This window comes from Bactrocera dorsalis, chromosome 2 (genome assembly GCF_023373825.1).
Source record: "Bactrocera dorsalis isolate Fly_Bdor chromosome 2, ASM2337382v1, whole genome shotgun sequence".
NCBI classification, from domain to species: Eukaryota; Metazoa; Arthropoda; class Insecta; order Diptera; family Tephritidae; genus Bactrocera; species Bactrocera dorsalis.
The window spans coordinates 20,569,882-20,592,174 of record NC_064304.1 but is presented as its reverse complement, the minus strand read 5'-3'; the positions used below and the strand labels follow the sequence as shown (position 1 = coordinate 20,592,174).

The 22,293-nt window shown below is 35.1% G+C and overlaps 5 protein-coding genes and 1 long non-coding RNA gene across 9 annotated transcripts in view; 3 read left to right on the top strand and 3 right to left on the bottom strand.

The window, feature by feature from the left end:
* The window catches only part of LOC105229865 (charged multivesicular body protein 3), a 79,883-nt gene that overhangs the window by 5,419 nt on the left and 52,171 nt on the right, over positions 1-22,293 (top strand). The gene's annotated exons all lie outside the window — the stretch shown is intronic.
* On the bottom strand, positions 8-4,639 carry LOC105229919 (mucin-2; the record flags this gene model as incomplete). Of its 2 annotated transcripts, none has more annotated exon segments than XM_049448864.1 (4): positions 8-3,103; positions 3,177-3,376; positions 3,435-3,498; positions 3,550-4,639. In XM_049448864.1, coding segments are annotated over 2 exon segments (3,280 nt in total), but the record flags the coding sequence as incomplete, so codon positions are not given.
* LOC105229860 (serine/threonine-protein phosphatase 5) lies at positions 6,775-10,017 on the bottom strand. The gene is made up of 9 exons (XM_011210339.4): positions 9,881-10,017; positions 9,355-9,794; positions 8,610-8,848; positions 8,388-8,538; positions 8,193-8,314; positions 7,720-7,990; positions 7,190-7,640; positions 6,989-7,070; positions 6,775-6,919 (listed from the first exon to the last, which is right to left on the bottom strand). Exons 2-9 carry the CDS (start codon positions 9,608-9,610, stop codon positions 6,857-6,859), a joined length of 1,635 nt encoding a protein of 544 aa, XP_011208641.2. The 5' UTR covers positions 9,611-9,794; positions 9,881-10,017; the 3' UTR covers positions 6,775-6,856.
* LOC105229861 (probable serine/threonine-protein kinase DDB_G0283337) lies at positions 10,376-12,558 on the top strand. Of its 2 annotated transcripts, none has more exons than XM_011210341.4 (3): positions 10,376-10,726; positions 10,870-11,215; positions 11,446-12,558. In XM_011210341.4, the coding sequence occupies exons 2-3, from the start codon at positions 11,003-11,005 to the stop codon at positions 11,974-11,976; spliced, it is 744 nt and encodes a 247-aa protein (XP_011208643.2). In that variant the 5' UTR covers positions 10,376-10,726; positions 10,870-11,002; the 3' UTR covers positions 11,977-12,558. The 2 variants fall into 2 exon arrangements, with proteins under 2 accessions (XP_011208643.2, XP_011208644.2); XM_011210342.4 differs by having other exon boundaries at positions 10,403-10,726; positions 10,963-11,215.
* On the top strand, positions 13,715-22,120 carry LOC105229920 (clotting factor B). Of its 2 annotated transcripts, XM_049448866.1 has the most exons (7): positions 13,717-14,550; positions 18,103-19,035; positions 20,617-20,719; positions 20,803-20,981; positions 21,073-21,174; positions 21,321-21,488; positions 21,809-22,120. In XM_049448866.1, the coding sequence occupies exons 1-7, from the start codon at positions 14,505-14,507 to the stop codon at positions 21,991-21,993; spliced, it is 1,716 nt and encodes a 571-aa protein (XP_049304823.1). In that variant the 5' UTR covers positions 13,717-14,504; the 3' UTR covers positions 21,994-22,120. The 2 variants fall into 2 exon arrangements, with proteins under 2 accessions (XP_049304824.1, XP_049304823.1); XM_049448867.1 differs by lacking the exon at positions 21,073-21,174 and having other exon boundaries at positions 13,715-14,550.
* On the bottom strand, positions 19,056-21,234 carry LOC125776513 (uncharacterized). The gene is made up of 2 exons (XR_007421776.1): positions 21,094-21,234; positions 19,056-19,345 (listed from the first exon to the last, which is right to left on the bottom strand). It is a non-coding gene; the product is annotated as an uncharacterized LOC125776513 (long non-coding RNA).

Below are 22,293 nucleotides of genomic sequence, written 5' to 3'. Positions count from 1 at the left end.
AGTTTTCCGGAACGATAAGGTGGGGTTGGTGATGAGACATAGGATGATGCAAATAATGGTGGGCTCTCGTCTGCTAGCCTAGGATCTAGTAGGAATCGCCGATCCAGCGGTGAACCGCATGATGCATTCTGGAAAGATGGGATGGACATTTCATCCAACATTTCACTTGGATATGAAAGAGATGGAACCGGGGGAGTTCGATAAGATGGTGCTGAAACTCTTGATAGTTGTTCTTCGGGAATGCTTGATAAATGTTGCAGAATATTTTCTGCGGACATAGACGGTAAGTCATCTGCACATGGTGGAGTGACATCGGCTAGATTGTCACATGGCATGTCGGATAGATCGAAACTTAAACGTCTACGTATGGAGTCACGCAAATTGTCAATTTGCGCTGCTGGCCTTGGGCTTTGGGTGAGTATACCAGAATCCGCGGAAGGAGGGGCTAACCTGGTAGGTGAACTATTCGGATATTTAGTCTTAATTTCTTTAGTGTGTGTTTGTATGGACCCGCATGGATCAACTGTGACAACAATGTGCTGGGTCGTGCTTTCAAGTTGTCCATTCTCGTTTTCCGTTCGTTCTATAACTGTTTCTCGAACACATTCACCTGGTGGCAGCCCGCCACTGTCCAAACTAGGTTGTGCTGAATGACCAGATGTGCCAGCCAGAGGTGTATCAAGTTTAGATTTTAATGAATTGAAACGCTGAATAATTTCGCAATACGTTTTGTCAAAGCTCGATTCGTCTTTTACACTTGATGAAGACTGGTTTCCACGTGAAAGTGATGGTGATCTAGAAGAAACCATTGTAGGCATGGATTCATCCGCCAAACGGGGATCTAAAAGGAATCTTCGATCCAATGGTGATCCACACGAAGTGTCCGCAAAAGATGGCATTGATTCATAAGATAAATGCTCGCTACCTGGCGATTGATACTTTGGCGAGCTTATGTCACATATCATATCTGATGGTAGATTCTTTGGCATTTCCGGAGTCCTAACAGGTGGCGTCCTCTCAAAACATGGAGCACTAATATCAGATATGCATTCACTGCCCATATTACTCGGGAATGACCTTTGAGGCGGCGATGCGTTGTAATAACTGCTAAAATATTCTGGTTCAGTTATATCTGTCAAACATTCATCTGGCATATCTGTTGGCATTGGACATCTGGTTGGTGATCTCACCGGTGTAGGAGATCGCAAACTGAAATGCGGGGCAGGTGGCGTAGGAGAACACACAGGCGAGGGACTCCTTGAACGTGCAGACCTCGGTGCTGGTGAATACCGAGGAGAATATTGTGATCGTTGAGGAGTTGCAGATCGGGACTGTGAATGTGGAATGGATGGACATATCGCTGGTGGTTGAGCACAAGGCGAAAGTGATCTGCACGGTGATAAACTGCGAGGTGAAGGAGCAAAAGATGGTTGACTTTCGTCCATAATTCTTGAATCCAATAAAAATCGCCGATCCAATGGTGATCCACAGGATGCGTCTTCAAATGAAGGCATTGTCATGCTGGACAAGCGTTCACTGCGTGGTGTGTCGTACATCGGCTGGGACATATCACATAAAAGTTCGGACGGCAGTTCATGTGGCAGAGACGGTGTTCGTGCTGGTGGGGTCCTTTCATATGATGGCTCACTAATATCCCCAAGACATTCACTAGGTAAATTACTAGGTAGAGGACGCATTCGACCAGGTGTTCGAGGAGGACTGCTGTAGTATGATGGTTGGCTGACATCTGTGAGACATTCACTAGGCAAGTCTTTAGGGAGAGAGTGACCCCGAACTGGTGTCGGAGAATAATAGGAAAAATGTGGCGCTGGGGGAGTAGGTGTACCTACTGTAGAAGGACACAAAGCTCTCTTTGGTGAGCATTCTGGAGTTGCTGAACGTTGTGCTATTAACTGTGCAAGATTGAACCTACGAGGTGGTCGTTTGCGTATCGGAGTAGGCTCATAGTTTTGTTGTTCCTGTTGAAGTACTGCACACGGTGATGGGCAGACACCTTGTGATGTTGGCGCTGCTGGAAAAGGTGTGTCTCTTCTGGAGATGGATCGTTTCGGCGAGGAAGCACGTGAGGAGACGAATGACGGTGGACTCTCTTCGGCCAATCTGGAATCCAAAAGGAAGCGCATATCTAATGGTGAACCACATGAGGCGTCCTCGAATGAAGGCATTGTCATTTGTTCTAATGCCTCACTTGGAAAAGACATGGACGGCGTTGGCGGTGAACCGAACGACGGAGCGCTAATATCACAAACCATATCGGAAGGCAAATTCTCCGGCATTTGCACTCTTGCTGGTGATGGCATATCGCAGACGGTGCGTTCAAATGAAGGCACAGAAATATCTTCCAAGCATTCGCTGGGATACTGTACAGGTGACGGCTGTAGTCTGATCGGCGAAAAATGAGGTGGCGGTGTTGGTGTCGGCGCCGGTGGCGTAGGTGCACACACATCGGGTGTATCCATCAAACCGATAGGTGTATAATGTACTTGTGGCGACGGCGAGCACATTGTGCTGTTGCATATTGGGGCTGATTCATCATCTAAGCAACTATCCGGAAATGATCGGCTTCTCTGTTGGTGCACTGGCGATTGTGTACGCCTCGGAGGGCTAGTTGAAATGGCTGATATATCGCCAAAGTCCGGCGCGGATATATCGCATAAATCAGGAGTTCTTTGTTGCTGTCTTCTGGGTGATCCCACACGCCTTGGCGGCGATTGAGCCGGCCACGGTGAGGCATCTGATATGTCGCAGAAGTCCGGCGCGGATATATCGCATAAATCAGGAGTTCTTTGTTGTTGTCTTCTGGGTGACTGAACACGCCTTGGCGGTGTTTGAGCGGGCCACGGTGAGGCATCTGATATGTCGCAGAAGTCCGGCGCGGATATATCGCAAATATCAGGCGTTTTTTGCTGTTGCGGACAAACATTGCATGCGTCCTCGTCATAAGCTTCACTAAAGTTGGGGCTTGAAAAATCATCCAGCTGCTCTGATGGCAGATCACAGATATTGAATTGCGGCTGCTGTTGATATGCTGGCCTAGCGTTCGCCGCACGCATCGCTTCAAAAGCACCAGCATTCGTTTCAACTGTGAAATGAAATACGATGTGAGCGCAGCAGGCGTACGAAATTCATACTTAAAATGTGCGGCGTTAACTTACAGTTAAGATTTTCGAACATACGCGGGTGTTGGAATTGCTCATCTTCGCATAAGCCAAACTCGTGTGCCTCATATTGGCGTGGCGATGGCGGAAACCTAGGCGTGGCTGCGTCCAAACCGCGTCTGGGTGCACATTGTCTTGCCGGCCGGCAGCCACGCACGCGATCCTCATTAATTTCATGCATGCTATTGAACTGTGTTCTTCGAAGAGAAAAATACCGTTATTTGCTATATGCGTTACAAACTTCAAGTGGACTACCTTCGATTTTCGAAATATGTTGGCGTTGTTTGAGCTTCATTCGGGCCACTAAAAACAGAAGCAACTAAATATATTCCAATTAATGGCTGACGCCAACAAATAGCACTTGCAATACCTCATTGTTCTGTGTGCGCAGTCACTGGGCGCTTCATATATTCAATGCTAAAAAATAAACAAATATGAGTCCTGTAAGCCAAAAATATATTTCGTGCCGAAAGCCTGGCTCCAAAGTTGTCGCGAGCTATTCGATTGGTAAAACAGCAAACTGGTGGATTTTGTGCTGAGTTTTTACGGGAATTTTACAACAAACTAAATGGTTTAAAAATCTAATTGTTTTTGACTAAAAAAAAAATTTTTTTGTAGTGTTTTTGAAAGTCTGAATTTTGTGGCACATGTAGTGTGTGTAAAGTTCCAAAAAAAAAATTAAAGAAAAACAAAAAAAAAATGCTTGAAGCAAGTGTCACATGGGAGGCAGTGTAACCATTGAAGAAGACACAAATCAATGTTTTGAAACTTTTTTAAGTTCGCTTTATTAAAAATTTTAATTTGATACATATGTACGTATGTATTGTTTTAATTGCTCTATACTTTATTTTCATTCCAGTTCACGCATATCAAAATGCAATTATCCATTTTCACACTTAATATGAATATATATATATATATGTATGTGTGTATGTATATATAAATATATGTATGTATGTGTTACTAAGAGTATGTGGCATCTAGCCCAGCCATTCATGCAGAGATAAATTCATTCGGCAACATGCATGCACCAATTTACGCTCTATGCGGCTGTTTGTCTTTACTATTTATCGTTTTTTACTGCTTACACTAGACCGTAACTCAAGCATAGCGGTTAATATATGTTTGTTTGTTTATATAAACAAAGTAGCTTCAAATGAAACTTAAAAATTTGAAATAAAACTAAAGTTTATTGACTGTATCGTATTCAAGATTGCGAATTTTTTAATTTAAAAAATTTTTAATTTTCAATATTTAATTTCAAAATTTTCGCAACTTAATTAAAATTGAAAACTAAATTTTAAATATTTTGAGTTAAAAGTTAAATTTTCAAAATTTAATTTTAATATTCGAAACATAATTAAGTTTTAAATTTTTTAATTAAAAGTAAAATTTTTAAATTAAAATTTTTGAAACTTAATTAATTTTCCAAATTTTAAAAATTTTGAATTAAAAGTTAAATTTTTAAATTAAAAATTTTGATTAAAAGTTGAATTTTCAATATCAAAATTTTTAAAACTTAATTAATTTTCCAAATTTTAAAAATTTTGAATTAAAAGTTAAATTTTCAATATATAATTTCAAAAATTTTGAAACTTAATTAAATTTTTAATTTTTAATACCAACATCTTCGAATACAAATTAAATTAATTTTTTTATATAAATTGAAAATTTTATGTTTTGCTGTTTGGGATTTATGATATAGCAAAAATTTCAAATTTATTTTTAATCCCAAAACCAGAATTAAAAATTGATAAAATATAAATCATGTAAGATTACCGACAAGTGCTCTAGAATATTGAAAATGTTGGCTCTGCGCGAGCTCTAGTTCAAAAACGGTAGAACACGAAGTAAGCGAACGCAAAAAAAAGAATAATACTAAAACTATTTTTTCTATAATTCTTAATTGTATACTTGCGATTATTTTTATTTTACAAAACGGTTTTGGGATCAAAATATTTAAAATTATTTAAACCGGTTTTTGGAACTCAATTTTTTTAATTTTTTAGTTTCGTTTTTGTGATTAAAATATGTATATTTTGTTTAATTTTTTTCAAACCGGTAATTGGGAGAAAATTTTAAAAATAATATTTAAAAAATTTAATCCGGTTTTTTAATTAGTTGTTTTTTTCAATCCAATATTTGGGATTAAAAATTACTTCAATTAAGATTTTTTTTAGTTTACAATACGATTTTTGGGATAAAAAATTATTTTAATTAAGATTTTTTCATTTTAAAATACGGTTTTTGGGATCAAAAATTAAAAATAATTCAACCCGGTTTTTGGAATTCAAATTTTTAATTTTTTAGTTCCGTATTTGGGTTGAAAATATTTTGTTTTTTATTTTCAATATGGTTTTTGGGATCGAAATTATTAAATAAATAATTGAATCCGGTTTTTAGAATTCATTTTTTAATTTTTTAGTTCCGTATTTGAGATAAATTTTTTTTTTTTTCAATCCGGAATTTGTGACAAAATATTAAAAATAAATTTTAATGCGTTTTTTTTTTATCAAAAATTAAAAATAATTCAATCCGATTTTTGGAATTATATTTTTTTTATTTTCCAGTCTTTAATTTGAAATTAAAGCTTTTTCTTGAAATCCGGTATTTGGGAATAAAATTGAAAATAAATTTTAATCCGATCATTGGAATTAAATTTTCTATATTTCTTAATCCCGTTTTTGAGATTAAAATAGGTTTTCTTTTCAATATAACATTTGTGATAAAAAATTAAAAAAAATATTTTAATTAAGATTTTCGGCATTAAAAAAACTTTCATTAAATTAAATTATTTTTTAAATATATTATTTGCAACCCTGATAGTGCTTAGCGCCTTTTGCACAAGACTTAATTAAGTTAATAATTAATTAAGTTATATATAATTATAAAATGAATAAAACGCCGCTTTTGGATATATTCATAGCAAAACATATTTTCCATTCTCTATTTCTATACATTTTTTTACAGTTGTATATACGTGTTTAATGTAAAATAAAACTAAAATGTGGCGTAATTTAGATATTGGTTGACTTAAACGCATTTTCGTTAGTTTGATAAAATTTGCAAAACAATTGAAAATTGGTAAACAGCTTAATGAAAAATAATAATAAAAAAATTGTGTAAGTCACACACCAACTTTTTAACAAACATTATTTCCGACTTTAAAAATTGAAAACAAGTATGAAACAAATCAATACGTATTTGCAGAATTGTATAGGTTATGTAATTTAATTTTATATTCGCTGCATTTTTGTTTTGTAATTTGCAAATTAAAATTTAACAAAGCCAAGCTTTTAGGAAGCGGGTTTTTACGCTAAAAAACTGCGTATTACGAATATAGTGAATTTACGGTTCTCAATATGTTATACTATTAAAATTAGATAGTAATTGATGTTTTCACCATTCTAGTTTAAAAATAGATTGTAGTTAGCATGTTCTTTATTTTAGGGATTCTATACTAAGCACCAGTTTACGTTTTTTTTTCTCTTTATAAATGTGAAACTCTGTGACTTTATTTCGTGAGCAATTTTTGAGTTCAAAATGCGGTAGTATTCATACGACATGCTGATATTTTTGTTTTATCGTCTAATGATTTTTGTTTTCTTTGTTTAAGATATACAATACTTGCTTAAACGCCAGCCCAATTTTATATTACTATACAGAGTTAACTTAAACTACATGGAGAGCATGCTCATTAAGCTGTTTGCATATGCCATTGGCTTTACATCAGGATGAGGCTGTAATGAAGCGAAAAATTTCCATTAAACTCACAGACTTCCAAAAAAAACTTTTATGAGTATACTTACCACAGATTCGAATGATTTGAAATTCGGTTTCAAATCATTGCCTTTTATTGTTATAAAAGCGCCCATATTGCCCATAGTATCGCTGTTTGAAAAAATTACGGTAAAAAATTTTAGTTACGATATTGCGATTTTGGATATACGATATTCTGATATTGTTTCATGCATTACATGCTCATTAGATTACAAATTAACGCAACTTACCAGTAATTAGGTGCAGAAAACACTGTAATGCACTGGCCATCATGTGTGACTTCGTAGCCCATATCTTTGACTTCATGACTGCGTACAACATAATCCAGATTATTTCGTTTACAAAATGTCTTTGTAACATCGGGTCCGAATTGTATGCCCACACCACGTTTGGAGGGTCCACGACCGGGCCATGCCTGCGGATCGGACCATAATAGTTCACACATGAGTCCCTCCTCGGGTGGCTGGCAGTTGCGGTCGATGCAGCGTAAATCATCTAAAACGACATTGTCTCTCGAAAAGAGACCACCATGCATAACAAGAATCTTCTTGTTAATGCAATGGCATAGCGGCAACCAATTGAATACACGCGTAAACATATCAGCCATGCGGGAGGTATATTTTGCCGATACTTCACCAGTGAAGCCGTACATGTGATTCATGTTAATGCTCTCGTGGTTGCCTAAAAGACATGAATACAATTAATCTCAGTAAATTTCATAAGTGACTAAAAGGTCACTAAAATTTGTTTTTATACTTACCACGAGACATAAAGAAGTGATTCGGATATAAAAGTTTAAAACCGAAAAGTGTGAATATACACTCAACAGAAAATGAGCCTCTATCAACGAAATCGCCATTGAATAGATATGGATTCGTCGGCGATGGCAAGCCATTTATTTTGAAGATATTCATAAGATCATAGAACTGACCATGAATATCGCCACAAATTGTAAATTTCGATTCATCGGGCACATTAATGTCAACGAGCGAGGGTTGCGTCCGCATATATTCGTCAACATCGCAGAGTATCTGAAAAACAATTGAGTGATATAGTTTCTTTTAAATACAGGTATTAGATAGGCTAACAAAAAGCTGAAAGAATGTTTAGTATGTAATGAGAGATATGAGCGCGAACATTTAGTTGGTAATCTAATCTATAAACGATTATGATATGATATGTGTATGTAAGTATGTAATAAAAACTCGATTGCGAATTATATATAATACGTACTTTATAAGCGTATTTACGGTGCAAGATTTTTTGGTTTTTGTAATGCTCCATTAGTTCCAACATGAATTCCAATGTGACTTTGTTATCTTTGAGGGCCGGCCCCGTATAAGCATCTTCGATAGCTATAATTTATAATAAATAAATAAAAGCGGATTGAAAACGATGGCCATGCCACTAATTGCACATTTGCTTTACCTATATCTTCTAATTCTTTGTACATTTCGGCTAACGTTTTTTCGGGTGTATCAACCGCGATGGCACGTTCGAAAGCACGCATTTTAACTATTTTATTGCATTCCGTATACTTAAGTTTAGCATCTTTGTCATTGGGTCGACATTTTGAGACCTAAAATTTTAAATTTTATAACAAAATTATTTTATTTTTTTATCATATAAATCAAAATACACTCTACTTACATATTCAAAGTCGGCTAACGCTTGCTTGAATTTACCAAGTGACATTTGAGCTGCGGCACGACGGTAATAGCCCTTCAAGTACGTTGGATCCGCTTTGACAGCGGCGATACCATCTTGCAGAGCGTAACCAAAACTCTCTTCTCGCAGATGAGCTAGTGAACGGTTGGCATAGTATATTGCACAGGGGCATAACTCTATAGCTTTCGTGTACATTTCAATTGCTTTAGTGAATTCCTTATCTGCGAATACAAAGTAAGTGGGTTTTTAATATTTTGGAATGAACGATAGAGTAGGATAAGTATAAAAATTTTGATATTTTTTAATTTACATAATTTCGATTGATAAAAATAACTTGAATGCATTGGTGACTTTGTATTTTTCGAATCGTCTCCAAATTCAATTTACATTATCGGAGACCAATTAACACCTAATGACAACTACATATATGATATTAGTAGCAAAAACGTTAAGACGATAGACGGGAATCGGTTCGACGGGTTGTCATACTCAATATTTGCATATTTGCGGTCTATGTTGTTGTGAGGTATCGCACAGTTTAAGGTTAGAATGAAGCACGATTAAGGGTGCGCGCAATGTTTTTAGTTGTAACACACGCGCGTACGTATTAAATGAAAGAGCAACGACATTAAAATAATTAATCCACGCGAATCTTATACAACTAATTTATGTTTTCTATGGTCATATAAGTATTAGTTGGTTATTGTCAGCAATATTTTTAACTTACTCTTTAACAGTTCATTTCCCTGATTTTTGTAATTTTCTGCTAAATCCTTTTGTTCATCGACACCATTGTTAGTTGCCTCTTGCGTTGTTGTTGATGTATCCATTTTAGTGGTCTTTTCCACTGCATTATTATTCTCATTCAACGCATTATTGAGGGTGGAGGCGGTTGAGTCGGTGCCTTTAGCGGCTGCTTTACTCACTCCATCCAATGTTTTATCCTCGTTGTTTTGCTGCACTTCAACTTGCGCCGCCGACATGTTTCCAGTAATTTTCCCTTGAATTTTCTTCACAATTTTTTATTCCTTTATCACTGATTCGTATGCTGCACTTCCTTTATAGGGGGTTTGATACTCGTGCTAGCGAATGCGTTGGCGCTGAGGTCTATATGATTTGATTATATATAAATTCTGTGTTTGCTAAACGCGTCCTTATTTTTATATACTTTGTACCGAAAATTAAATAGTTTTCTTAATTTAATGTCTTTAAGAAATTATAATTATTGCATTCTAACTTTTCTCTCGATTTACCTGCTTGAGTTTCTGAAATGAAAAAAAGGTGCTCGTCTAGAAAAGGAAATTTTCTGACATATGATTCAAGTGATGCCAGATAACATATGTTTTATGATAAGGCGGGGAATTTATTTTAGTTTACTAATTTTTTAAATTTATTCTGCCAATTGAGTGTAAAAAAGTGAAGATCTATTACGAAAAACGATTTTGGAAAATTTTGCCTACGCAGTTCTGTCATTTTGATAAAAACCAGAGTGCGTTACGTTTACCAATTTCAAGCAATCGTCCGAAAAAAGAGCTTTTCTTTCTTTTACCAATTTTTAAGAGAACAATGGTAAAATAAAATTTATCACTCAGAAAATATGATTTATGCATTTAGTCAATTTACTAAACAACGCTTGGACCCATTTAGTTAATAATTTAATATTTTAAGATTCTGTTGCCTCTACCTTTTGTATAATCCATAACGATATAAATTATACATATGTCCTCGAATGTTGGCAGCTTTGAAGCTTTTTGACAGCTCTATGTTTACAATTGAATAGAAAGAAAAAAACAAAACTAAAATGCATTTTTGTAATTGTGAATGCAATAATAATTTGCACAAAATCTAAAAAGTAAAGAAATTAAAAACTTTAATAATTGTAAATTCACAAATTTAAATTCAAGCGGCCTATGTGCGTAAATTCTGTTTAGAAATGAAAATAGTTCATACGTACATATGCACAAAACAAGACTGCATTATATCCAAATGTGCATTCGTACGTTTTTAAGCAATTTAGAGATTCTAGTTTTTCATCTTTGACTTTGCTAGTCGAAGAAAACTGTTGCGCAGAGCTCAGAAAGCTAAGTCGTTTGGAAAAGGTAAGCTAGGCTGAAATGAGAGCGGTAATAGCATTTGCATTTGTGCAGTCGAGTGAGCGAGTGCTGCAATAAGAAAAGATCAGCTTTTAATAATTTACGTATACAAAAGTGAAAGAATTAAAGTTTAGTCAATTTCAATTCAGATGTCGAGTTAGTTGGACTAAACAAAGTGACTCAGTCGACAAAAACAGTTAAAATTTCTGTGAATTGCATCTTAATTCATACATTTTTGGCAGTATATTGGTTGGAAAATATCGCAAATATTAGGCCATAGTAATGGCTATGAACAATTTATCAATTGACGGCGAGTTCCGTTACATCATACAGTGGTTTAACGAGTGGAGTGAGTTGCAACGCGATGACTTTGTACCGGTGATGTTAGAGTATCTACAGCAGGGAGGCCCTAACGAGGTTTATATGAACGGCATTGTAAATTCTGTGTCCCAAAGCAGTATACAAGATAAGCCAATGAGTTTATTCCAATGCAGGGTAAGTATAGTAGCTGTTATAAATATAAAAAAGTTACAACGCATATCGAAAAATCAAATGAAATGCATTAACGAACATAATCTTAAGCATACATTCTCTTCCAATGTCCCTACCTTTTATTTTTGTTGTGATTGTAATATAAGCTATTTATTTATTGTATTTACTCAAAAGCTTTTCACAAATAATTTACTAACTCCGATTTTGTAATATACTATTTAATTTTTTTTTAGATAAAACTCTTCCGCGAGTGGAACAAAAAATGGCCTGCAGAATTAAAATTGAAGTTGCAGGAAAAAGTTACCGAAATAGATTCGAAAGTGGGCGAAAAGATCACAAACGAAATTACCCCTAATGCTAACGAACATGTAAATGGTTGTAACGGCGGCGATGCAGTCGCGACAGAAACATTCGATGAAGTTAATGAAGAAAATGGAGAGAATAAAATAACTGCCGAAATAGTTGACGAATCTAATGAGGTTGCAGAGGTGTCAGGTAATTTGGAGAGCCATATTGTAGAAGCACTAAATAATGAAACTCCAGTCGATGACAATAATACGAATGAAAACGGCGGCGATAACCATATTGAAGACACAAATCCCATATCAACCGTAGTCACAGATACTGCTATCGAAAATTCTATTAATAATGCACAGTTACATTTGGAACCAGATGAACAAGTTCAAATACAAGCACAAAATGCATTAGAAGAAAATATAACTGTAGTCGATAGCATTGCAACTACCACTGCCACTGTCGCATAAAAGCATCAATTGATCCATAAAAAGAAAAGAAACATCAAATAGCAGTTATTTACCGGCTTTGGCATGGCTACTAATAGTAAGCAAGAACAAATATGGAATTAATTATCTACATTCACATCTCATATCAAAGACGATAACTGGGCTAATTGACTTTGATTATTCTGAAAGAACTCATTCAATTATCGTTATAGATCAACGCAATTAAGTGAATAACTGAATTAGATTTACAAGATATAAAATGAGACGTGCTTAAAAAAATTCTGCAACAATTGCATTTTCCAATGATCTACACAAAATATTCAAAATGAAATAATTTATTTCCTATATAAAGTAGTTGCTCGAAATCATACCATTCCATTTATATTATGTTGAAAACATAGCATTTCCATTTTTACTTCTAGACTTAAAAGCAACTAGTCTAAGTATTTACAAACATATACAAACCATTTTTTTTATCAATTTCTTAACTACACTAAATGAACAAAAAACTCAGTGTAATATTAATGGAAATTTTTTTTGTACAATTGTGGGTTTACGACTCACGAAAAATATCAAAATAAAAAAATTTTATTCTTGCAAATATCCGTTTTGTGTTTTGATTTGCAATTTACCGTTCTATTACTCATTAAAAATACTACATACGTCACTTCGTAACACAAACAGACATAACCGCTTTAATCAACTATTGTATTCAAATATTGATTTGCAATAATCGCATCAGCATTAGTAATTAATATTGCGAACCAATGTAGCACAGTGTGATAAACTGCAGTTAAAAATTATAAAATATAACTGCATATGGTCTAAGAGATTTGGAAGGAAAATTGTACTAAATTATGGAACTGGGAAAATTATTTCGATGCCGTTTGGAATATTGAAAATAGTGGACGCGTCAGAGTCGGTGAAGAGAATTTTTTTAAAATACATAAATTGTCGATTTTTAAAGTACACTAAATTTTGTAATTGGTCGAGTTGATTGACCTTAAGTTAGTCGAGATTACGGGGCTGTTACTGTGCTTCGTCGGATGTGAAGCCAGGTCCATTTCGGTTCGTAAATTCGACAGTTATTAAAGCGTTGAATCAATATTACCACGGCTTGTGTCAATTATAATTCGATTTTGGTTTCGGTGAGATCCAATGAATGGGTACGAATTTCACCAAATTTTAAATATTTATACATCAGTTGGAATTTGTCGACCACGCCATGATTAAAACTGTACACTCTGATCGAAACGTGCTGTAAAACTTTTATTTATTCTTCTGCCAATCACACTCAAAAAGGAGTAAGGAGATGAAACTATGGTAACCTCTATTTCTATCGGTTTTGATATAAATTATTTGGGTATTATTAATAATAATAATGGATCCACTAGAAAACCGTGCGGTCGATTTTGGTTCGAAAACCCTATAAGGAGCTTCTTTATCTGGTTAGTACAATATTATCTTAAGGCTTATCTGATCTTAGAACCACCTGAAGGCAGACTAGGAATTGTTGTCGACGCCATTTAACGAAAGACCCGGAAATACGCAAAACAGCTGATTGCTGATTGGATATTGGGTATTTGATGTTAAGAGTGACCAAGTATTTTTGACCTTCAAATATTAACAAAAAAAATTAAAATTAAAAATAATTAAATTTGAATTGATTATTTAAAATTAAATATTGTAATTTTTGATCTCCAAATATTACCAAAATAAAAATAAAAATTAATTAATTAAAATTAAATTAATTAATTAAAATAAAAGTGTTTCATTTCAGACCCCAAATATCAACAAAATAAAAATAAAAATTAAAATTAATTTTTCAACAGAAATTTTTATCTACCACATTGCCCATATGAACACACTGTAGCCTGCACTGTTTGACCCCACCTCTTCTGCGCTTATGCTGTACAGATTTACTGCTCCGGTTTCGTCACACTGCCGCTAAGGTTAACCGAAACGACGCTATTCTTGGCTGCAATACAGAAAAGTGTATAAAACAGTTTTTTTTCGCCGCATTAACATATATTGTTGTTGCGCAGTACTACATATGTTTATCATTTATTCATTCTCCACTTGCTGCCTTTCCGTATTTCCGGCCTTTATACGCTCAAATAAACACAATTTTTTTGAAACCGTTTCAATAACGAGTTGAGCGCGAAACGTGTTGGTTGATAAAAGCTACTCGTGGGAAGCTGTATTTTTAACGGGGAAAAAATACTTTTTTCAAAACTGTAGAAAAGCAGTGTATTTTAAGCATTTCACACTATTATATAAGTACTGTTGTGCAAATAAATCAAAATAAAAAATTACTTTTTCGAGTGCGCGCCCATGCAACTGAAACCAATCGAAACCCAATTTGTCGATCGAACTAATTAAATCAGGCCGTTTTCACAGTTGGACGCTTAAACTTGTCTATTAGCGTCAACACTGACGCAGAACTGTCTGCGCTGAATGTGCTGTGTATACAACAACAACAAGTGTGCTAAAGCTTTAATTAAAAATATACACAGGTGTGAATAAAAACAGAAAAAATTAAATAAACAATGCGCCGGTGGAGTTGTTTGCTTATTTTGTGTACATTTTATAAAGGTGAGTATGTTTATAGTGCGTGCTTATATATGTATGTACATACAAACATTTAAACAAACGTACAAACGTATATAGAAGTATGCTGCGGCGCTTAAACTTTGAAGAATGTTGTTCCTGATGAAGTGGGTATGGATTTTGGTATAAATATGTACATATGTACATATGTATGTATTTATGAGTAGTTAAGTGAAAAATCGAGCAAAATGTGCATGCACTTCCTATTCGCAAAAACCACGAAGTTTAATAGTCATGCACAGTAGGATTGCGGCGTAACTCAGATAAAAATATTTTTTTTTTTAATATTATTTTTTTAATATTTTTTTTTAATATTTTTTTTTTTTAATATTTTTTTTTTTTTTAATATTTTTATTATTTTTCAAAATATTTTTTTGCCATAATTTTACTACTTCCGATTTACATTGTATGAACGCATGTCATCTCATTCATAAATACATACATAATAATGGCATTTTAGTTCGAAATTCTGTTTTAAATAATCATGAGTGGCATTGGGATTTTCCATAGAATTTCTGAAGATTTAAAATCGATTAAGCGGCAAGAGCGTGTGACACATATTATCTGGTTTCAAAAACAAAAAAACGACAAAAGACAAAAAAAAATTGTTATACAAAACCAAGCTTCTGCAATTAGCAGACGTGATGCGTAAGTTAGGCTTACTCGAACTAATTTTTTTCTTTCAAATTTAGTGTGGCTCTGCATTAATGTAATCACGCGGCAATTTGCCGAATATGCGTTTAACGAGTTTCTTATTTTGTTTCGTTACGTACATTTGTGTATGTATGCTTGTATTATGAATAAGCTAAATGCTTTGCCCTTGACTGTGACGCAATGCGCCAGCTACCTGCCGGCTACTTCTCTATCATTGTCATAAAACAAAAGACTTCGGGCACGAACTCGCAGTTGCACAGTGTAGGAGTGTTGAAGTGTCGCTGTATTTACATACAAATTGTAACAAGTGTAGATGAAATATTTATTCTAAATAAAAGCTAGGGTTCTGAACCCGGTTATGTAAATTTAATAAATATAATTATATATAAAAAATTTTGTTTATGTAAAAACCGGATTGAAATAATAATCACTTGTTATAAATTTAGTCTAGACTTTGCGCTTAATTAATATAAAAATTAATATTCTTCTTTTAAATGGCACACTGAGCATAAAATTTCGAATTTTTTTTTTGCTTATGTCGGTAATATATACCTTTAAAAATTACGTCCTAAAATTTTAATTTCATGTTTCAAATATTTTGTGGATGCAGCTTTTTAAAGTGTAGCAATTCATTTCAATTATTTATTTTTTAAGTCTTGCCACATATACTCTGTTACAAAGTTTATTAAGAAAATTACGTCAAGGGGATTGGATATATCGACCAGATCAATCTCAAGACTTATTCTAGACGATCTCCTTATGAAAGTGGATCCTATATCAACTGGTAATCTTTTGCCAATGCGCTTAAAGCAAATTAGGTCAACGAGCATGAAAGTATCCTTTTTACATATGAAAAATTTGAAGTGGTTTTTAATAATTAAAACGACAAAATCTATGCAAAAACTTATAAAGAGACCAAAAATGTTATACCAATGGTTCAACGTGGTCTCCCTGCATTACACTTGTTCACTTCTGTATAAAGGTGTTAAAACTGGAGTAAAAATGAGCCAGCAGGATGTTTTAGAAGGCGTTAAGTAGTTAGCTAGAAGTCTCGTATAACTTAAAAAATATTTAATATTTTTTCAAAAATCTTCACTGTATATTCTTGAAAATTTCAATATAATCGATTAATTAGTTTTCTTTTAAAAAATGCTTAAAAATCGATAGGCTGTCACACTAGGTAAAAAGCCTTTAAAAGCAATGGTTTCATAGCTGTATGTAGATGGTTGGACGTCCGGAAGTCCAAATTTGAATCCATTGAACTACAGTTTGTGGTAGAGAATATGGCCTGCAGAAAACCGTCTCGAAATATCGTTGCTTCGAGCAGAGTCCCTACCAAAAAAAAACTGCGCGTGCTGCAACTGACTAATGATTGATGACCATGTTCAATAAAGTTTTTTACATCACTCTGTGCGGCATAAAATAAACTTAACTTTATTAAAAAAAATATGTTATAGTTACATTTTTATGACGGCCTGAATTTGTAAAAGAAGTTATGACAACTTTAAAACATTCATATTAGTACTACAGGGTATATTAAGTTTGCTACGATGTTTGTAACACCCAGAAGGAAGCGTCGGAGACCTTATAAAGTATATACATATATAAATGATCAGTATGTTGAGCTGATTCGATTTAGCCTTGTCCGTCTGTCTGTCTGTACGTCCGTCCGTCTGTCTGTATATATACGAATATATATAGTCTCTCAGTTTTTAAGATATCGTTTTGAAATTTTGCAAACGTCATTTTCTCTTCAAGAAGCTGCACATTTGTCGGAACTTCCGAATCAATGGCTTGTATGGCAAACTTTCGCATTTGAATTCTCCGAAGAAATTGTTCAGATAGTTACTAAAGTTAGTTAGTTAGTTATTTGGTATTTTAGCTTCGGTTCAGCTGAAGTTAACGTTTTTTCTTGTTTTAATTTCCAAAAATCACCTCTGTTTTTTCGCGGTCACGTTGAATGTGTTTCTTAAGAAACTTCTAAGGCGCCTCTGAATGGCTTGACGTGATAGTGATAATCATTTTTATACCAAGAATTTACTCAATATTTTAACTTAACTTGCAGAGAGCAACCTGATATTAACTACGTTAGTTTTCCGCTGAAATCAATATGTAATTTTCCTCGAAAGCGATAGCTTAAAAAAACGTTTAAATGATGATAAGCAAAGTTAATTAATTGCAGTGCAAATTAATGCTGCAAAAGCTCATTTTGGAAGCTCTAAAAATGACTGGAATTGTAACTGATTGATCAAGCTTTAAATTTACCAATTACACTAAGAAGAAAAACCATAATTCAGAGCAATTTGTAAAAAAAAACTGAAGATGAGATGTAATATTTTTTAAATGAGCGAGTATACAGTACAATTGAGATATTAATTCTATTCTCAAGCACACTTGGAACACTATACGACAAAATCAACTTTTTTCTGGGTATTGATACATTTCAATATTGAGTAAAAAAGTAATATTAATATTAATAAGTATTCAATAATATTCGAAGTTAGCCATTAAAAACGGCATTGTGTTTTGCGACTTGTCTCGGTGAAGCGGTATGAGATCCTGAACGATTTCAAGTGCCGCCGTCGAACATGTGCGCATTGCACCCGACACGCAGACGCGATTCGTTGGAGCTTCGATAGTTGAAATCCCACCGAGGTCTGCGAAGCTTTCGAGACCAAAGTCAATTTTTGGATTGCAGCCCAGGATCTACCAGAACATTATCATTATAATTTCTGCTAAGAAGTCTTGACTACAAGAAAACCAATTTTTAGGATCCACCTTTCCGTATTTTACTATAGTATTAAATAATTTGAATAAACGAATTTTCAACCAAGCAACTCCACACTAATGTCTACGTTTTTTTCTCTCTTCTTCTATTTTCAGTCACACACGGCATTTCCCTGTCCACCGGTGTGCCCAAATGTAATTGCATACGCGTTAAAGAGTGCGAACCAATTGCTTATTTGCTCTTGAATCACAAACCACATGAAGCTGACATGATATACAAAATAGTACAGAGTGCCGGTTGTGGTTATGCTGGTCTCGATCCGCTCGTTTGCTGCCCCACCACCTATGCAAACCACAAAATTACGACGCGACTACATGCAACCGACATCGATGCCTACCGCAGCACAGATCCCGATGTTTGGGTGTGGGGCAGTACACAGTTTCCCACAGGCATCGACGCACTCACCGAAATGTTGTCGGCCGCAAGCTCCTCCGCCGATGGCAGAACAACTAAACGCAGATCGAAAGAATTTTACGATGAAACGGATGTGTTTGATTTTATAGATCCAAAAACACAAAGAAACTTTCCACATTCATTCTACGAAGAATCAGTTGCCTCTCATGAAGTGAATAGTGAGGCAAAGAAACACTACGGAAGTGGAGATTTGGATCAAAAAAATTTCAAGCAGCACACACATAAGCATCACCATCATTTTGGCGAAGATAGTTATTTTCCACATCACAGTCATCACCACGAATACGATCGTGAAAATGTCTATGATAGCAATGAATATGACGCAGGTGAAGAAGAATATCCACGCACTTTTTTTAGACCGATCAATGATGGTCCCATTGTTTATCCGGATGATAGACGCTTAAATCGGCCACTAAAATTTCCAACAATAACAGTACCAGCAACAATGACGACTACGACAACAACAACAACGACAACCACCACAAAGAAGCCAACACGCAAACCGTTAGAACAATCCAAAGTGAATGTAGCACGCTGTGGCATGCCTGACATAGACGTCGGTACTGGCGAACGCTTATACCCCTGGATCTCGCGCATAGCATACATTAACAAAAGTAAGTTTGGTATATCATTCAGGCAATTGTTTGCATTTCATGTACGCTTAGACACAAGTTAACTTCACATAATTTCATTGACCACCTTCTGCATTTTCTTGGTCAACACAACACCGAACAGGAAGACGAGCGTGCACTTCAAAAGCGACCAATTGCTCTCGCTCATTTGGAATCGACCATCTTTGTTATTCGTTAATGAAGTAATGGAATTTGTTAGCTTTGTCATAAGCGTAGGTTTTTCCTCTTTAATATCGGTTTTGAGTTCACTGGCTTCGGCTTCGGTATCAGTCATATTGAACTTGAAGTATTACTGAAATGAAAAACAACAAAATTTAATGAAATGGGAATCAGTTAAGATATATACGCGAGGTATAGTTAAGTTCGATTACAATTAACAAGTTGATCGGAAGTTTCTTGTATCAGAGTTGGGAGTTTAGCCTACCAGGCTTTATGAAATCGGTCTCATAAACTTTTGGCTCTAAATTAAAAAATGTAGGTTAGGTTAGTCTGGTAGCCTAAAGAGTCACGCATGTACCAGTTTTGGGATTTGTAATACCAGATGGAGCGCCGTTACTTAGTCCACTAGTAGTCATATTTTAGGATATCTGCGCTTGAAGTAAGTTTCAACAGACACTGTGGCTTCACTTATTCCTGACATTTTCTGCAGCCTTCTTGATATATCAAACCCTTTCTGCAGACCTTTGCGCCACCAGACTATGACTAGTGAGTATTCCAATCTAATCGACCGCTTTACACAGATTTTTCCAGTTTTGCCCCGTGGTAGAGAGGCTCCTGCACAGATTAGCGGTTAGACAATGTACTGGCTTACATGTTTTCGTGTGACAGCTGTACACCACTCTTGGCGATCTCGTCCACCATCTCATTCCATTCGGTGCCTTTTTGACTTGGTATCCGGTAGAAGCGAAGTTTCTTGTTCCTTGTGATTCTCTCCCCTGCATCCCTGCTACCCAAGACACTTCTGGTCGATATACGAAACGGGGTTATTGCCTTAATTGCTACTTGGCTGTCTACCCAGATGTACTTAAATTCAGGAGTTGTCTGTTGATGGACAATTGTCTAATTCTGGGCAGTATATCCCCGCACCAACTCTGTCATTCATTTTTGAAGCAAACCACTTTTACATTTGAATCGTGGGATCAAGTAGAGCGAAATATAAGTATCGATAAATTCAACGTCTGGCATATTTCTTTAGAAAAATATGGCTCTTTCAATAAATGGGAACATATTATTTCATATCATTCGTTTTCTTACTGTACTATAAAATGCCGGAAAGGAAATTTTCTGCTAAATCTAGTCAGTATAGTGGTAGTTTTTGGGATCTTCTGCATCAGAATGACATAACAAACTCTTGAGTGTTCCAAGTGTTTCAAGGATTATGTACTTACGTACATTTAAAAATCAATACGTCGTCAATCTGATCATTCCGATAGAGATAACTCTATATTATAAAAATACTTATTAAGAGACTAGAGTGTCTGTTTCGATCGTATGAATGTAAAATGCGATTACTCATAAAATAATAAGCTGCGGATTAAAAAAAAAATTTCAACTTTCTTGCAGCCAGCAATGTCATCAGCTACCGCTGTTCCGGTTCCGTTGTGAGTCAATCACATATTCTCACTGCGGCGCACTGTGTCATAAATCTCGTGAGCGATCTGCACCTGTGAGTATATTAAAACTCCCCGGAACATTCCACACAATTATTGAAGAGTTTAACAAATGTCTACTTCAACATTTTCTCTTTAGCTCTCATGTGCGCATCGGCGGTGTGGCACTGTCCCCAAATTGCACTGCCAACAGCACCGAGAATTGCACTATTGCATCGCGTATCTATCAAATCGCCGAAGTACGGGTACATCCCAGCTATGATCAGCCGAAGTACGCCAATGATATTGCATTGGTGAAAATTATCGGCGAAGCCAATGGTGAGTTTATTATTATGACTTTCTTTAATATGGTTTTTATCAATATTTTTTCGTTTTTATTTACAACAACAACATATTCTTTTGTGCTCAGATTACACACCCATTTGCTTACCACCAAATCTATCGGCTTCTGTACGTGATCAGCTTATAGGCAGCCCTGGTATAGCGCTCGGCTGGACAGCGGATATTGAAGGTTTTTGTTATTATTTAGCTTTTAGTTTATTTTTTCTTTAAATTTGTAATTATTTTATGTTAATTTAATTTTTTTGGTCTTATGATGTGAAACTTCAATTTTGAATTAAATAGGAAATTGTTAAATTTGTTTATCAATAATTTCAGGTAACGACACAAGTAGTCCACGGGTGCGTTATCTGAATTTGCCGATCGTTAATACGACTGAGTGTGCAATCACCTATGCGAAATTCAGTGAGAATTTCAATGATCCCATCGTAATTACGCCTTCACAGTTGTGTGCTCAAGGTGGCCCAATGAATGATGTTTGTAGAGGTAAGCAATACGATGGTAAATATTCGGTGTATTCAGATCATCGAGGTATTTGGCTTGGTAATGCTGGTTTTTGCATATAACGAACAAAACGAACAAAAACAAACAAAATTAGATCCATATTAGTCTTTCTCCTGATCATTTTAATATATGTACATATGTATGTATAATGAATATGGACTAAGAAAGTATTCTTGAAAAATGTTCGAAAGTTATCTTTGGTAATGATCAACATCGGTTAATATTGATAAAATAATAATAACGACATTAATATGGTTCTGCAAATAAGATATTAATATGTACTCTTGCTTTTCATCCTCAAGGTGATAGCGGTGGTCCGTTCATGGATGATGGTTCCTCCGGTCTCATAAATACCAGCGGACGCCATACTTTATTAGGTATTGTGGCTTTCGGACCGACAAAGTGTGGTATGTCCAATATACCAGGAGTTTATACGCGTGTTAGCTCCTACCTTGGATGGATCATAGAAAGTATTAGCTTAAGTTAAGTTTGTTTCCTAATTATGTTTAGTTTATACGTGTATTATATAATTTTTTATAAATTTTATTATGATGTTTTAAATATTGAGAATTGAATAAATATTTATTTTAGAATTAGTAACTCTTTCTTCGAGAGATTCTGATACTTTTATATTCATACTTCATCATCTCGTGGCCCCATGGCAGACCAATATTCCGCGAAGTCCAGTTATTAAATAGTAGAAGACAAGCAGTTACGGGAGCACCGATCCGCTCCCTTTTTACCGATAGCGGTTCTAGGGAGCCTTTTCTTGCTAGTTCATCAGCTT